At 42.1% G+C, this 17,774-nt stretch overlaps 1 protein-coding gene across 1 annotated transcript in view; it reads left to right on the top strand.

Moving 5' to 3' along the window:
* Nucleotides 1–17,423, top strand: part of LOC138250519 (mitochondrial ornithine transporter 1-like) — a 133,761-nt gene extending 116,338 nt beyond the window's left edge. Inside the window, exon 7 of the mRNA XM_069205476.1 lies at nucleotides 12,764–17,423. Within this exon, the coding sequence (XP_069061577.1) occupies nucleotides 12,764–12,891 (128 nt within the window). The 3' untranslated portion in view covers nucleotides 12,892–17,423. The remainder of the gene's footprint in view (nucleotides 1–12,763) is intronic.
* The last annotated feature ends 351 nt before the right edge of the window (nucleotides 17,424–17,774 follow it).

Genomic DNA, 17,774 nt, shown 5'->3' with positions numbered 1-17,774 from the left:
GCAAGTAAATACATTTTAAAAGTCCCCCATAATTTTGCAACATGGAGTTTCTCATGGTTGCCACCTGTACTACAATAAATATGGCTACAGTTTGTGTGATTCTGCTGGAACAGGTGGGGAAGACCTTGAACATGTACAATTCTACTAAAACAAACATTTTAATATTCTTGTTAAGGTTGTTGTCTTGCCTGTGAAAATACATTTAAACATTATTCTAGTGAGACAAGAAAATACAAGTTTGTCCAGGTGATATAGAACCTAGGCAGCTAAATGTTACAAACAAAATGGAGCATGAGGCCTACAATTGCTAATATAGCCAGATTTTTTTTTTCATTAGTGCAACATGTCTAATTTGCAGAAACAATTCTACACCCCATCAAATGTGACAATGATCAATTCCCCTTCCCACTATAAGAAATTTACTCCAACACTTGGCTGGAGTAAAAACTCACCCTTTCCAGGTCAGAAAGGGGAAAATAGCAGTTTGTAAAGCCCCATAAACGTATTAGTTTATGGGTGCTCCCAAACATCATGGTAACCATGCCTTTGAATGCCCAGGACAGACTTAAATTCAGCCTCTTGAGTGGGACTTATGGTTGTTGAAAGTACTCCGCACTCATGACAGAGATCATCATTATCATCACAAATTCATTTTGTTGTAAAAGTACAACATCCACATCAAGACATAAATTTAGGATAAACCCACACTTAAATATCTAAAAGGCCCCAAAGGGTACACAAAGATGATTGATGCATTACCATTCATAATATAAAATATATGACAAGAACAAGATATATACACATGTACATACTAAAATAATATTAAAATACATTTTAAAAATATAAATACCTAATATAGCACTGAAAAAGAACCAAATCGCTACCCATCTAACCAACACCGGGCAGCATAATGCTCAAGTGAAACCCTAGCCCTGGTCCAAGAGCAGAGAAGCAACCCCTTTTATTCTGAGTCTCCACATAGATACTAGGAACTGGGAGACAGCAAAGAATATTGGGTTTGCCGGATTTCTTCTAAGTATTCTAAGGGCAGTTCTAAAGTCCCTAACACCCAAGTTTCGACATATCAGGATAATCCAAGCCCTCCTATGAACCAGATATTGGGAGCAGAAAAACAAAATATACTCTAAGGATTTCTTGGTTTCAGGGGAGAATGGACAACTAATTTCCGACAAAGAAGCAGAGCACTGCCTCTGTGCCATAAAAGACCGAACCTCCAAGATCCCAATCTGGAACTTGATTTAAAATGCTCAAGCAGGCAGATGTTCAACAGCATCCGTATATTCCTCTAATAAGTAGGAGTCCTTAAATTCTGAAAATACTGAAGTCAAAGAACCCACCCTCTCTTGTCTATGTAACTCTTCATCTACATGTCTCCAGTACATTCCCTTTAGCATGGTCTTAGAAACCCTACATGCTGAAACAGGATTTACCCACAAGCTTCCACATCCAATCTCAATCAAACATGGTTTTATATATCCTAGCCATGGAACCCTGGCTGCCCAAGGGAGCCTTAAAATATAATCTAAGCCCAACCGAAAGTTCGCCAAATCTGGGGAGGACCAAATCCTCCTCCAATACAGTAGAGTTCAAAGTCTAACCTTGCAGGTGAGAGGTTGAATACCCAAATCTAAGCAGAGAGTGACAAGGGGGGTACTAGCCGGCATGTTGGCAAGGAGTTACAAAAAGTTATTCTCCATCAGTTTCAAGTCATTTACATTACCATGCCCCACAGCTTTCCACCATACGGTGTCCCACCAAATGCTTGCAAATTATAAATTTGTAACATAGGGTTCACTGGGTGAAAGCTGGAACCCTGGGCTGCCCTGAAGACACCACCAGTGGTATGCTCCAGTCTAAGCTTACACTTCTGAATCTGTGACTCACTGAGGGTGAACCCTAAATTTTCGAAGGTACAAAACTTCTCTGGTCGGACACCACTGGGTGAGACCAAATAGTTTAGCAGGGATTTAAAACCATATTCTTGGTTTTACTTAAGTTAATCTCCAAACCCCTCTTCTTGTTGAAGGTCCATAGGGGACTTTGATATCAGGTGTAATTTGTAAACAGGTGGGCCAGAACACACCCGCCTGCCAGGCTTGGGGCATCATGTTTACATTGTTGTATAAATGACACCAGTTCATTAATAAATAATAAGAATAGAGTAGGGGCTAGTATTCACCCCTACTTCTCACCCTGGGAGACTGGAATGGATTCAGTCAGCTCCACACCTAACCTGGGTGTAATTGTTTGTATGGAGCCTTCTAAAGATGTCAACAAGATAATTGGGCACACCCATATTAGTCAAGATTTCCCACAGGGCCTCTCTAGGGACAAGGTCAAATGCTGACCTAAGGTTGACACAAATTATATATAGCCTCCCCCCTCCCATTATGACATGTTTTCAATGTACTAGCTGAAGCTGGAAGACCTGATCAGTTGTACTAATCCCTGCACTAAACCCAGTTTGAAGCGGAGTGAGAACATCTGCTTGCTCCATCCAAGCTTGCAGTCGGCTCAGTAGAACACTACAAAAAAGCATCTGTGAGCTATCAATTAAACTGATGGGCTGATAATTAGCTGGAAGGGACTTTAAGCCCTTTTTATAAACTGTAACAACTTCGACCCCAGCCCATATGTTTGGCAAGGGCCCATTCAAAATACAATTAAAAAGCAGACAAAAACAAATCTCTTTCTCTGCCTTAAATAAGTCCCCTGGGACCTTATCCAGGCCAGGCGCTTTTCCTGGAGTAATCCACTTTATGGCCTTGATAACTTCACTTACAGAAATGGTACAAATGGTACAAATGTCAGACTGGCTAAGGGTTACAGCCCCGAGTTCTGTGGTTACACTAGATCCATTACTTCTGTAGTCGCCCATATAAAGGCCAGCAAAGTGCTCGACCCAGGCTCGACCCAGGCAGAAGCCATTATATGACTAGGTGGTGAGGCAGTTAATGATGAACTCTCAAAATCTGCCAAAATGAATAATGGTCATTCCCTGTCACTGCAAGAAGTAAAGCCTCTCAATGGGCTACTTCATAAGTTCCTTTAGCCTTCGCTGCTGTGGCCTTGTAAGAAGCCCTGGCTTCCTGAATATAGACTCTATTACCATTTTTGATAGTGGCTATAAGATTGAGGCTAGAAGCCCTGCAGACCTGGATATACAAACGTGGCTCATGGCCCCGTTTGGGGAGGGACCTAGGCTCATCAAAAAACATGTTTTTCAATAAGTAAAACAAGGCACTGTGAATGGCTATAAAAGATCCCATGAATCTCCTGGAAGAGAACTACCTCCCAAGGCAATGACTGCTTCAAGAGCAGCAGCAAGAATTTCATGCAAATACTGCTGCATGATGGGAGAGGAAGCAATTGTGACCCACTTTAGCCTGTGGCATTTGCTAGTTAACAAGAGCCTTCTGCCAAAAGGCTCCTGATCACATGGAGGAATAAGACAACCTACTGCAGAAAGTGAAAGAACAAAGGCATTGTGGTCCTGTCTTGCCTCTACACCACCTCCATATCAATAACTTTCCTCCACAACCTTATGATCACCTAGATGTAATCTATGTGAGTAATTCCTCCTGGCCAGTTGCAAGTTATCTTCCCATCCTTGTCTGAAACGGTCCTTCCGTTACAAGCTCTCAACACATTATTAACAGTAAGAGGGTTAATGTGCAGAGCAGCCACCAACCATTTTTTCATGAGATCAAGAACTAGAATAGGGACACCCCTTACTTCATTCTCCTCCCCAGAAAGAGAAACAGTGCCAATACCAAGGCGTTCATAATTGCAGTTAAAATCACTGGCCACAATCCTGTAAAAATCAACAGGTAGGATTGGGAGGTAGGTGCGGATTCTGTCAATAGCAACTAAACTACTCTTCCTACCTTCATGTCTACAACAGGCATTAATTATATATATTGTAACCCTATTGGGAAAGTGCAAAATTACACACCATATGTCTGGTGAACCAAGATCAGTGACCTTATAGGTGCATACCAGAGTGGTTTTCACCCATAACGCAAGTCCCCTTCTTCTCCCCACCCCCCGATGGCCTGCCCAGACAAAAAGATACAGCATGTAGATCAAAGCTAGCAAAGCCATGCTGGAAAGTTGGTGGGACAACCCAGGTTTCCTGGAACATACACGCTTCATGCTGATACACAAAGTCTCCCCACTCCAGACAAGCCAATTTGCTACTAATTCTGGCAAGATTAAAGGAGACTAGCTTAGTTGGGTGCCCCACTCCAGACTCTGAATCTCTAGTAGTGGAAGAACCAACGGGGCACTGCTACTGGAGAACAAGAACTGGGAGATGCACACATATACAACATATTGTCATGAGGGACACTAAGAGCACCTTAAGCAAAAATGAAGCCAGCATCAACTTGAGACACCAAAGAGGCACCCAGCCTATCTTCAATGTACTCTAGACTGGGCAAAGGGGATACCCTCTGCTAGACCAAAGGTTGCTTAATTCAATCATTAGCATTGAGATCAGGAAGGGACAAAAATCTGTTGGAGGTGGAGACGGGAAGGGCTCCCACATTTCTCCCTTCCCTGTCAAAGGACTTCCTTCATACTTCTTGGCCAGGCCTGTAAAAATAACCCAGTGAAACAAAGCTCGCATTAAGTTCAAGATTGCCTGCCCTATCACCAGTTCCGGCATTGTGCTAGCTCCGGAGACCTACAGTTTAAAACAACACAATCCCCCTTAGGAGACTTTACAGATTGCCCAATCCACCCAGTTCTCCTCACAAAAAGAATATTATACTCCAGAGAACCGAAAGCAGTATTCCTTGAAAGCCAATGCAGACTTTATTTTTCAACTCCCAATATGACTCCTTCTTGAGGAGAGAAATGGGTGGTACTCCCACCACAACCACCACATACGGGCTACATTCAGGTAGCAGATCTATGGGTGGGCCAGATTGCGAAGACGGAGCCTGGGGTAGGGGACTGTTGGCATAACTTGCTATTCCTTGGTTTAGCTACTCTTGATACTGGCAATGATTGGATTACAATGGAACCCATTGGAGCATTCTCAGGTGTGATATCCTGGGTTGAATTGCGGGGGCTCGAGGTAGAACTAGGACCATTGCTGGACTTAGCTTGAGCATGAATTGTGATCATATGGTAGAGGCAGACAATGATAAATGATAATCCTCTCCACAAGTGGTGCAATTGTAGAGGTCAATAAGCTTTTGACATGGTCCATGAGAGAATTCCACAATATACTTGGCCCTGGCCTGTGTTTTACCAATTGACTCAATTGCTCCATATCCTTGTCCTGCGGGCAAGTCCCAGCTGAAGACCTGGGACCAGCAGTGGAAGGTGCAGAAGCCTCCTGTTTTTCAGTAATACTAGGCACTGAATAGATTTTGTCTTCTGCCTTTTCCTTGCCGAGGGGCCACAAGGGCTAACAACCAAAACTGGGTCAAGGGCCTCATGGTCCGATTCTCTATTCTCCAACGCCTGGGAGGATGAGCTAGATAGTGCTGTAATAGTTGGGCTAAGACAAATACCAGGCTCCCCCTCTTGAAAGACAGCTGGGATGGTATCCAAGCTAGGTGGAACAAATATAGGACTCTCCCCATCTCTAGAGATAAACGTCTTTCAGCCAGCTCAATCTCTTTTGAGACTACACTTATGGCTCATACTAAGAAGGAATCTATGGTAGAAACAGCTTGAGGAACCATGGAAACTCCATTGTTTCCACCTGCCAGTTTCCGTTTTCCCATTATTAGACTCAGTTCTTATAGTCAGCAAAGGTAATATATTAACTTACAGAGGCAAAGCTGTGGGGATCGATTAGGGCCAAAAGAGGTGGCCCAGCCCTGCATCTTTCAGGCAATGATGGGCAAAAAAAGGCCCAGGCACGTCCTGCACTGAGGAAGCCCAATGCGCTTATGAGCGCTACAGCAGAGGTCCCGGAGCAGGTTGGGGGATGTAGTCCCAGCCAAGGCGATGGGGATGTGAAGGTAGGAGAGGCACAGGTAAACACACCCGCGCCTTGGGAGCCCAACTTGCTTATGAGCGCTATAGCAGAGGTCCCAGTGCAGGCTGGGAGATGTAGTCCCACACCATCCAAGGTGATGGCGATGTGAAGGTAGGAGAGGCACAGCCAAACACATCCACCCTGTGGGAGCCCAACGCACTAATGAACACTACAGCAGAAGCCCCAGTGCAGGCTGGGGGATGTAGTCCTACCCCAGCCAAGGCAATGGCGATGTGAAGGCAGGAGAAACACAAGCAAACACAGAGATCTCCAGACCTGTAAAATGACTTACATCTGCCAGAAAGGAAGGAAAGAAGGAAGAATCCAAACTAATTAAAGTCGGGTTATCCTACAGTCCTCACCAGAACGACCATTCCGGGGCATTTTTCACTTCTCTGGTGTGCTTTGCAGCAGTCACCTCTTTAGCTGATAGTAATCATATTCTCTCCGTGAGAACCTTTTCTACGTAAGGATCTTATCTTCTACTCAAACTAATTCTTTAGAATCATCAGGCTGCCCACTTTAAACAGGCATTAGTGAAGCCAATAGGCCAGACATAAATGGGTGAATGCACGCAAGCAGAAGAGTGTACAAACGTCCAATTTCTGTACTGCATTTCTGTGTCAGTTTCCTTTTGGTACACACAATGTCTGTGCAGCCTGTTTGGGAAATAAAAAATGCACAAACAATTGCGCACAAAGGCAGATTGTACAGACATGGCACAAAGTTTATGCCCTAATATTTATACTTGTATGCTTATGCATTAGTGTATTTAAGCAGAAACGAACGATACGGCAACGCCGAAGGATGAAGACAGCTTTCATGCTGTAACTGGGGTAGAAAAGTACTTGGAAGAAAATAAAAATATACAGGCTGCTAGGTCCTCATCCCCTCCAACCCATGGCCCCACACAGTATTTATAAGAATGTTGCATTCAGAAGAAGGTGTGTTTCACACAGTGCCTGCAATGCTTGCAAAAACACAAGTTGCATGAATCATTCATGCATGATTGAAATGCCACCAAAGAATTTGCAAGATACATTCCAAGAACAATTGCACCAGTATAAGGGTCTGTTAGCAGAGATAATGTCACCTTCTAAAAGTGGATTGCAACGTTTTTCTAAAAAAGTAAGTAAAAATGACCCATAGCAAAAATAAAATAAAAAAAATTAAATAAAATCTTAAATTGCCTCACCAACCTTAGCACTAAAGTTGTGCACATCTGCATACGCGAAATGCAGTCACTCACTCACAAGCAGTCACTCTGTCGATGCCTGAAGGGGGCTGACCCGTTGCCCCAGAGAAAGCAGGGATGACAACTAACCCGAACCCACAAGGTGAGATCAAGAGACTCGAAAGGAAGGCGAGGGAAGAAAGGGACATAAGGTGGAGTAAAGATTAGAGACCATTGGTTTTCAGCAGCCTTTGTATTCGACAGTGCTGGCAGTAGGATGTACTCCTGCTCTTGTTTAACCAACAAAGCATTTAATAAAGGCAACTGTGCCTTTCATCATACAGAGGTTAATGCAGACACCGTCATGTACATGCAATATAACAATTTAACCGAAATGCAACATTTCCAACATTGCATTGACAATAAAAAATACCCACACAGTCATTAAGAAGCAGTCCGTGACAGCGAAAACTGCAGCTATTTCATCTGCAACATAAAACTATTCACGGTGGATGCGTAAATATCAAAATGAATGCTGTAGAGTTAATGCTTGTAGTTCTAAATCATGCAACAAGGGGTTACTCCATCATGGAGGTTAGTGAAGTACAGATTGCTGACTCTCATTCTATTAATGTTTGGAGCCCTGCACCGTCTGTGCCAGTCAGAGTTAAAGGCGACAGGCGAAGAGAACTGCAGGCATAATGGCTGCCAATGAAGGGCGTGACTCTGTTTTTTAATAGGAGGTGCTACGTTGGCCTGTACCAGCACCAGAGCACTAGCATTCGACCTCCTACCTAAGCAACACAATTTAAAGACAAGCATTTGCAATGCAATAGGTCTCGCATATTTTGAACAAGTTGTCATCTTTTGACAACAGCGCCCACGAGCAAAAACAATAAAAACGAGTGGAAACTGAGAAAACTTAACAAAATAAAAGAAAGTTAGATTTACAAAATAAAACTTTGCAATTTTGTTTGTTCTGCTGGGCATGTTTTAGTCAGTCACAAGTCTTCTGTTTGCAGGGCACTGGAAGTTAAAGTGAACAAAATAGTACCTCAATCAAGTCGGGAGCAGTGGACGAGCACTACCTAAGATGACGTTAATTAGTGCTTGATCCCTGCTCCAAACAGAGGAACAGAAATGATGGCGGACGTACCTTGATGAATTATGAAGCTGCAAAGAATAGTGCCACGCGAACTAACAAATGGTGAGGGACAGGCGGGCTCCATGCCCTTTACTGAACACAACAGAGTCTCGCAAGCGAGACGCATGTGCTAGCGCATGCACTCGCAGGCTCGACTCTAATAAGAGTCATTGTGTGTGACCTTTTAGCTTTTCCTCCCACCTCCATTGTCACTGACATTTGTTTTGGCTTTATTCCACTGCGGTCCTCATTTACCGCTGGCTCCTAAAATAAGCTTACTTTACAAAAGAAACACCCGGTGTTTAGCTCACTGCTCACAAAAGCTACACTATGCCCTTTCTAATAGAACGTAGCTAATCCTAGCAGCAATGATGTGAAACTTGCTTATCCTTGCATTTCGAGTCTCTCTCTCTCTCTCCAGGGTCCCTCCCTGCCAGCACTCATGACATTGCACACAGGTCATTGCTTATCGCCTTTATTGGGGGCCATAAATCTTCTCAGGCTACTCTGCTATTGTTAACCTTATTAGAGTTTTGTTGAGATGTGAGGCAAGAAGGCTTGCAAGACTTTTCATCCTGCTAAAATACTTTTCCAGTCTTATTTTCTGATTTCTTTTCAGATGTTTACACAACTCAAGGTAGTGGAGTCAACTTCTTGTCTCTCCTCAAGGGCTTGTGATTTCTGATGTCAGTAGCCGCCAGTGGCCACCAAAACATGGCAGGAAAAGATGAAATTATGAGACAAAGTTGATCAATTTATGTAGCAAGAAAAGTCCATTTCTGAATTTACAATGTCAATACCTCTAAATGAAGAAAATGCAAGACCTATTGCATTTTAAATGCTTGTTCTCTTCCTCCGTCTTTTGCTTGCACTAAATGCCCGATGCAGAAAAATAAGTGCCGGGCCCCAAAAATAAGTGCCCCCCACCGGAAACCACTAGCTCAAATTATGCACTGGTTTTAATACAGACCAGTAAAGAAGCCGTGCTGAGGCCGCATTCTTTCCTTACAAATCGCATTCAGACACTCAACCACATCGTGGAGCTACGTGCTGCAAAATTAAGGTAGCTGGAAAGGTGTAGTTTGTTTATTTCGAGAAGAATTAAAGTGTAACTCTCCTTTTGAAATCTGAACAATTAACAGAAAACTCAGTCAAGGAAAAAAACATCCTTTTATCTGAATATCATGCAGTCTGTTTGAAAGTGTGAAGGCTGCAAGTGACAAAGGAAAAAAACACACAAAATGAAAAAGTTAAACTATTTAAAAGAGAGAAATGATGTATTCTTTCTTAAAAAGAAAGGGACGCATAGTCCCTTTAGACCCATAAGCCCCTGGCACTGAAGGTGACTACTTTATAGGCAGATATGCCTATTGTGCAGACATGGAATGCCACCGCTCACACACAGGAGAGTGAAAGGCTGAAGTGGGGCTAACCACAACCCTTGACTCTATGTCATGGGGGGTGGAAACAAAGAGTGAAGGACAGCTGAAAGAGACCAGTGGCTGAAGAGGGCTGACAAAAAGTCCCTACATTTATGTATAAAATGTTCTCCTAAAAACAAACGTCTTGTGTGACTAAAGATGTCTCACGGCCAAACTGAATAGAAAGAGTCAGCAACTGATTCACATACTTTTAATGTCAAACGTAATTGATACGTCTGTAAGATTTGCAGAGGCCTCAAATTTCAAGAACATAGGTGCCTACAATTGCTGTTATAAAAAGGGAGAAATAAGATACATATTATTTCTAAAAATATTTATGTTACTTATCTTGCTTTCCTAGTGATATTGAGTCTGATCACATTAAAGTGTATTTCATGAAGTCTAAATAGCTAACTTTCTGATTGTCTTTTAAGGCACTACCAAATATGTATTTACTGTTATTATATTGGAACACTGTTAAGGGTTACTCTCTCTGTTAAATCTGAAGCTCTCCACTGTAGCTAGGCCCTTACGCTAAATAAAAAAACATAAAACAAGACTCATTTTTTTACGGGCCAGTAAAATGAAACAACTTATCTTCACTCTGCAAGTTGGAAAAACCATTGCTTGTGCCTACATGACCGCATTGTTACCTGAGTGGTTGTAGCGGCTGCTATAATCATGTGTTTCTCACAAAACTACCATAACACTTGGGTGAGTGACTAGCTTTGGCGATCAAACCAATATGACTGGCAGACATGTGCACTGGATTGCCTGGAACCAAAATGGCCCATGATAGCGCTAGGCAAGATGACACAGTGCGTATGTCTGATGGTCATATTAAAACAGTTCAGAAAGCTGTGTTTTTGCTCTTCAGGCCTGTGTTTGGGATGAGAGAGCTTCTCTCATGACACCGGCATCACAAGAGTTGTTGATTGTAGAAGCACCAGGATGAGTGGTATAAGTGCATGGTGGTGATAAGGAACAGGGGAGCTGATTTAGATTTAGATCACAACATTGACGGATATCCTGTCTGCCAAAATATAAATGCCATTATTTCCTGTAGGATTTATATTTCAGTGGATGGGATATCCCTCACTGTTGTGATGGAGTAACCCATCCACCGAGATCTAAATCCGGCCCAGAGTTATGGGTGTGACGGCAATCTTAAAACCTCAGTAGTACAACTTTGCACTACATCAGAAAAATGCTTTGATGGAAACTACTTTTTGCTATTTGTCCCACACCTGTCTCAGAGGAGATACTCTGTGATGGCGGCCGGCGCTGCAATGACTGAAGAAGTCATTTGGGGGTGGGCACCCAAGGGAAAAATTGCAAATTGTTTTTACCATGTAATATGCACTTCACACAACATAAAAATGGTTTTCCTCACAGAGGCAATGCTAATGTTGACGTAGCCATCTGCGAAATGCCGTGGACTTGTCCAAATCCTAATGGATAGCTCAGTCAATGTATGAAGGAGGAATCACCCTTACAACCAATGGCTGAAGAGGGTTGGCCCAAAGAATGTTTCTTATTGTTGTATGTTATAATACATTGTGATCAATGGTGTATATTGTGAAGTGTGCATAATGGTGCGTCTTGTGGAGTATGTGTAGTGTTGACATTAGTTCTTTCCAGACAGCTAAAGCTCTGTGTAGCGACGCCTTAACCCGTCTGACTTGAGCAGGGGTAGACTAACTTAGGAGGGAAATGTCAGGAATGAGAGAGAAACGAACTTAGACAGAGAACGCTTAATTTAATTTAAGATAATTAATTCTTAAATACTGACGTGAGCCAAAGAAGTTGGACATGGCAATTAACAACTGTTAAGGCCCGGCAGCACATTAGTGTTCGGGCTGTTAGCAGCCCTTTCCAACATCATGTCCCTATGCATGAACTGTTCCGGTTCGCTTCATGTTCGTTGTCATATGTATTCAAATCAGGAAGGATTAGAGACCGGTTGACGCTGCCTTTGTAAACCTTCAAAACAACTGCGCCAGTTTCACTGCTCCATAGAGAGTGTTCATCATATTCACTGAAAGGGACATCGAGGCTCCTGGAATTATGTCGTAAAGGAGGGCTACATAATGTGACATTTTTTTAAAACATTATGAAGTAAGAATAGTTATGCTGAGTAATGTCGCACATTCAGTGGCAGTATTGTTTCCCTATTTTGTCATTTTAACACAATTTAATGCTGTCTAGAAAAATGTTCCACCTCATTAGTATCAGACCAATACCAATTTGTTAGCTGAACACAGCAAACGAAAGGTAATCAGAAAATTTTAAAGAGCTCCTGCTACTGCTCAGCACCTCATGTGGCACATCCAGTGCTTAATTTGTAAATAAAAAGGTGCCGGTGCCCAAAGCCCTCCTCTTAAACACGCGGCTGCTGTAATTAAATCTACCAGCACTGAATACTGAGGCGGCGTAATCCTGAAGCCATCTCGGGCCTCTTCAATCCATATGAAGCCACTCCCTGCCCCTTCAGCTCACTCTTGCAGCTTTTTACTTTCTCCCTTTGTGACGCTTTTTCGTTTTTCCCTTTATCCGTCTTTCCTATATGTGTATTTTGCTCGCAGCAAATGCTTGAGGCAGAAGAATAAGCCCCGGCCCTCAAAAATAAGTGCCGGTGCTCAGCACCAGAAACAACAAGCACAAATTAAGCACTGGGGCACATCTTTAGTAACTTTAGACCCATTTGCATTACAGGTTTTTGTTGAAATGTACAAATTATGCAGCAGGGCGGAAATATTGTGGCAAGTGCGTTAAATCCACAACTACGTGGAATATGCAGCCGCCACGGAATCGCCTGATTCCAGTGACTCTGACTACTTAGTCCAGCCAAATAGCTCTTGGTTTATCAGAGATGTGTCACACCCACTATTCAGTATCCGAATGTTTTGCACACTAGGACAGTAATAAGCGAACAATGTCTCAACATGCAATCTGAATAATTTTAAATCTTCAGGTTTTGAAGCTCTTCTGATTTATCTTCGCAGGTGTTTTCGCCTTATATTCTGGACTGAAGCCTACACTGATTCGTGCATTCCCAGCCAACGGGGCGCTATTTGTGGCCTATGAATACAGCAGAAAGTTGATGATGAAACACTTTAATCCCCAGGAATGACCGAAATACTTCCTTAGGAGACACAAGTTGTCCAACATGACTTCATAGCATTAGGACACAGGCAACTGACATATTATTGAGAACATTGGCATATGCGGTTAACCTCAAGATTGTGTTTTTCAGTGTTATTTTCTCATTGACATCGGGCATAGTTGTTTATGTCATTCCACCAGAAGGAACAAGATTCTAGTAGCAACCAATGTGCGGCGTGCACATCTGGGACGTGAAACCATCCCAGTGAAGAACATGCCACTTTCCATAGCCAACAACTATAAATATTGACTTTTTATCATGTATGTTCTACATGTTAGTATGTAATATCACTCAATATTACAGTCGTATTAAGAGCCCTCAAACCCCACTAAATCATTTGAAGGCGTTGTTTTACTTAGGTTGACATAAAAAAAAGCGTGCTTGCATTTTCAGGTTACAATTTAGAGAGTTATATGCAGTCGAGGTTCCTTCTAGTACCACATTCGGTTCAGAAAAGTCACGTTACTTCCTGGTATCATATCAAGTAGAGAAAAAAATACATTAGCCTAAAGAAACATAATCAGTGTAAAAATATTTTAAGGTACAGGATCTCTAATTAATGTAGGAAAACTTGCTTTATTTCAAAGAATGGTATTCTATATAAACTAATAAAAGATCGTTTTACATACTACATCCCCATAAACCATAGGTAAAGTCTCATTACGTCCTGAACTATATTCTCTACAGAACGTCTCATTACTTTCTGGAATGACATTCAGAATACAGCTAGTATTTCATGTACCCAACTTACATAAAGAAAATATCACTTTGCTACATGGAACCACATTTAGTTCATAAAAAGTTACTTTCCTCGGAGCATATTCAGTAAAGAAAGTCACATTACTTCCTGGAAACACATTCAGTGTACAAAATGTCATGACATCATAGATATGGTCAATATACATCCTGGCACCATCTTCAGAACACAAATAAATTACTTCCTTTCTTCAAATGACCTTCAGGTTAGAAAATCAACTCTACTTCAGGCAAACACTTGTAGTAGAGGTTGCCCTTTGCTTGCAGGTGTGACATTTGCACAGGAAAGACGCTTAACTTCATCATTCCACTTCAGTGACTTCCTGTACCAATGATACACACCCATCATTGTAGCGAATCTCGAAAATGCTGGTGAAATCAATGTTGTTTTGCTCCATTTTAATAGAGTCTGGTCCATTTTAATAGAATCTGCAACCCCCCACAGTTGGAGCAACTTATTATTCAATTTGCCTTCTGAAAGGCATTCTTTTACTGACTAGGTGCTTACATTAGGTGTTCTGGTACCTGAGAGTAAAACATTTTATTTTGTAGTAACTATATCATGAATGGTTGCAAACATGTTAATATTTCTGGTGGAGAACTATAGTTATCAAAACGTGTTTCATGTGTATCTCTTCGGAGACAAGCTCTCTGCCACGTATGTCTACGCAAAGGCTTAAAATTAATACTTATTAATAAAAAGGGACAATTCACCTATTTATTTTACCTCTCCCCACCCCCTATTGGGAAGTTTCCATATTTGTAACATTTAGCCTAGTTCCTTGAGACCCAATTTCAATGCAGCTAATTCAGAAAAGCCAAGAAAGGAAAAGCTAATGTAATCAATGGACTTTTGACGCACAGACGATGTTCAGTATCCTTCCAACATTCGCATGAGGCAAGTGTCTCAGACTAGGCCTTCAATTATTTTCTCTACTTTTCAACTTCTGTTTAGCTATCACACTGTTAAACGAGAAAGAAGCATGGGTGTCACCAGTGGCTTAGCGTGGGGGGGAGCAGGGGGGGCCGGCTGCACGGGGCGCAACATCTTGGAAGAGACTAAATCCACGGGTTAGGGGGCGCAAATTACTTGCCTTGCCCCGGGTTAGGGGGCGCAAATTACTTGCCTTGCCCCGGGTGCTGACAACTCACGCTACGCCACTGGGTGTCACAACTGGTGGCACAAAGCCATTGCCTCTTAAACCAGAACAGCAGTCTATGTGGGAAGAGGTGGGTTGTTCTCACTGATGGATTGTGTCACCAGTCTCTACCTGTGTTAGTGGCAGAACAGCTGCTAATGCCAACGCTTACACCTGTGTTCTTTTCTATTAACTCCGGGTTTGCATATGGATAGTACAACACTGAGAGATCCATGTTATAGTGAATGTGTATCTGTCCTGTGCAGCCGAAACAACTTATTAACAGTAACATCCTAAAAGGTATATACTTCTAGCATTAGCAGTTGGACAACTAGTTCTCCACTAGAGGGCACAACGTAAGCTGGATGTTGTAATCCCTTGCAGCACCCCCCCTTAGCACCTTCTTTGTTAGTCTACTCTATCCCTCAAGATAGGATAGACATTATTTCCGAGCTCCATGTTTGGAAGCATGCCTGCCCTTTTTATTCATGACAGCTAACAGTCTTGAACAATTAGATGGTGCCAGATACTGACACATGGGCCCTGAATGAAGTTTTTATCCCAGGCCCCCTCAAATGATTCTGACATTCTTTCTACTTGGCTAAACACAAATAACTTATCAGTTGTAGCCTTTTCAAACTACACAGTGTTGTCCAGGCTTTGAAGAGAAACCTCAAATTTACCTAAAAAGTTTAGAGTCCCTTTTCTTTCATATTAAAACTAACGGGCATATGTATGAGCCCCTAGCACCACCAGAGTGTCACTTTCTGTGACGCTCCGGTGGTGCTATGTCCTGCGCCGTATTTACCAGGTGACATTGAGCCACTTTTTGTGGCTTAACGCCACCTTGTAAATACGACCCTTTCACACACACACATCCCTTTGCGTTGAAGGGGTGTAGAATGGGTGCTGCTGTGGGCGTGCAACAGCAACACCCATTGCATTTTGATGCTGTTTCAGATTTACGAGTTTTCGTAAACCTGAGGCAGCGGCAAAATCTAACGCCACCCCATGGGTGGCGTTAGCAAGGCGCAACAAGGAGGAATACTTTTATTCCTCCTTGTTTTTTGCTTTTTCTATGTGTGCTGCATTCTGCAGCACGCATAGAAAGAGCAAAATGGCAGACATGATTGTTTATGTGCGGGAACGTGTCCCTTCCTGCACATAAACAATCATTTCAAAATGACACTTTGGCACTTCTGTGTGTGCTGCATTCTGCAGCACACACAGAAGTGCCAAATCGCCATTAGTGATTGTTTATGTGCATGAACGGACACCTTATCACACATAAACAATCAAGCCCCTACTCGCAGACATTCTTGCACGATGGTGCAAGGATGCCTGCGTTGGCAGCTAAATTTAGCACCAGCGCAAGGGACAACACAGGGGTGCACTGTATTCAATTAAATATGGTGCATCCTGCATTGTGAAAATGACGGAGCGCGGTGATGCCAATTTTGGCGCATCGTCGCGCTCCATCATTTTCCTTTAAACATGGGCCTAATCTTGTGAACATTTTATGATGTTCTAGTGAAACTATGTCAGAGCCATTCAATGGGGCATGAATTTATTAAAGGTCTTGTCGCACTGCAGGTGCCCTAAGAACAGACATTCATATGGACACATTTTATAAAATACAGTCTCGTTATTTTATAATTCATTTTTAAAGGGTGTTGCTTTGGTGAGCTCTGTTTGAGCAATAGGATTGGCCTCAGGGAAACTCAGTGATTACACAATGTTCTGCAAATAAGCACGTGAATGAACAAGCACACAGCTTGCTGACTTCAGAGGGAGACATTGACAACATGTGATAAAGGAATAAGGAGTTACTTGATGTAATTATATATTTTTCCAATTGGCTTTGTTCAAAAGTACCTGTGCTGGAATGCTTGATCACTAAACAAGCATTAACAATTCCAATAGTTCTGGCTTTAAAGGAATGTTGTACGGTAAAGTGAAGCATTACAAGTAAATAGCATGGGAATGGATATGTATTTATGTGGAAGCAAAGAACTGTAGAGTAATATTGGTTAAGGATAAAAGAACAGGTGACAGTTGAACTTTCAAACCAGACCTAAACATCCATTGTAGATTAATGACTGGCCAATTCCCATCTGTGCTATTGTCACAGAAAGACAAACATCATAAATCATCTAGATATATAATACTATTTAATGGCTTTACAATTTCATCTGTGCCTCTAAATGTTCAAGCTCAGGCAGCCGGATACATAAACAAAATAATCACAGTTGCATTGAGGGTAAGCACTTTTTTTTTGTGGGAGCGCACAGCTTCTGTCCAATCAAAACACGTACTCCTAGCTTCCAACATGTGGGTGGAATTAAAGCACCTCTCTATTTTTTTCTCACATAATTGTTTGGCAACAGCTGCACTGTCAAGCCAGAGCGTAAAAATGATGCATGAAGCTGTAGTGCAGACATGCAGCTGGGAAGACCAGCATGTGGAACTTGCCTTGCTGTGAAGTGATGTTCAATAACAGTGCCTAATAAAATGCACGTTCAGAGAGAAACATGTTATGCTACTGATGACGTTGACCATACATGTTGTCATATATATGTTTTGAATAAATATGAATTTGGCCATTTGTATATTTATTTTGAGGTTTGATGGCAATGGTTCAATGAATAAATGGGCGAGCGAGGGTGTTACTCAGAGGTGAAATAGTCATTTCATAGTGTGAACTCACACTGTTTGCTTGTTTCAATTCAGATGGCTTGTTCTGACCTTTTGACCTTGAGTTGCTAGCCCCTTACATCTTTCATGCTCCTCCTTTACGCTTCGTGGTGTGACACTTCATTATGCTTTAAATGACTCTTTTAGCATCTCAATTTAAAATCTCCTTTGTCATATTTAATTTACTATCCTATAGCTTTTATTTCCGTACCAAGTTCAGAGTCAGAACTCCTGGCCCCACATAATTGTCAAAGGATAAGC

Source organism: Pleurodeles waltl, chromosome 8 (assembly GCF_031143425.1).
Source record: "Pleurodeles waltl isolate 20211129_DDA chromosome 8, aPleWal1.hap1.20221129, whole genome shotgun sequence".
NCBI classification, from domain to species: domain Eukaryota; kingdom Metazoa; phylum Chordata; class Amphibia; order Caudata; family Salamandridae; genus Pleurodeles; species Pleurodeles waltl.
This window is presented reverse-complemented; position numbering and strand designations above follow the sequence as displayed.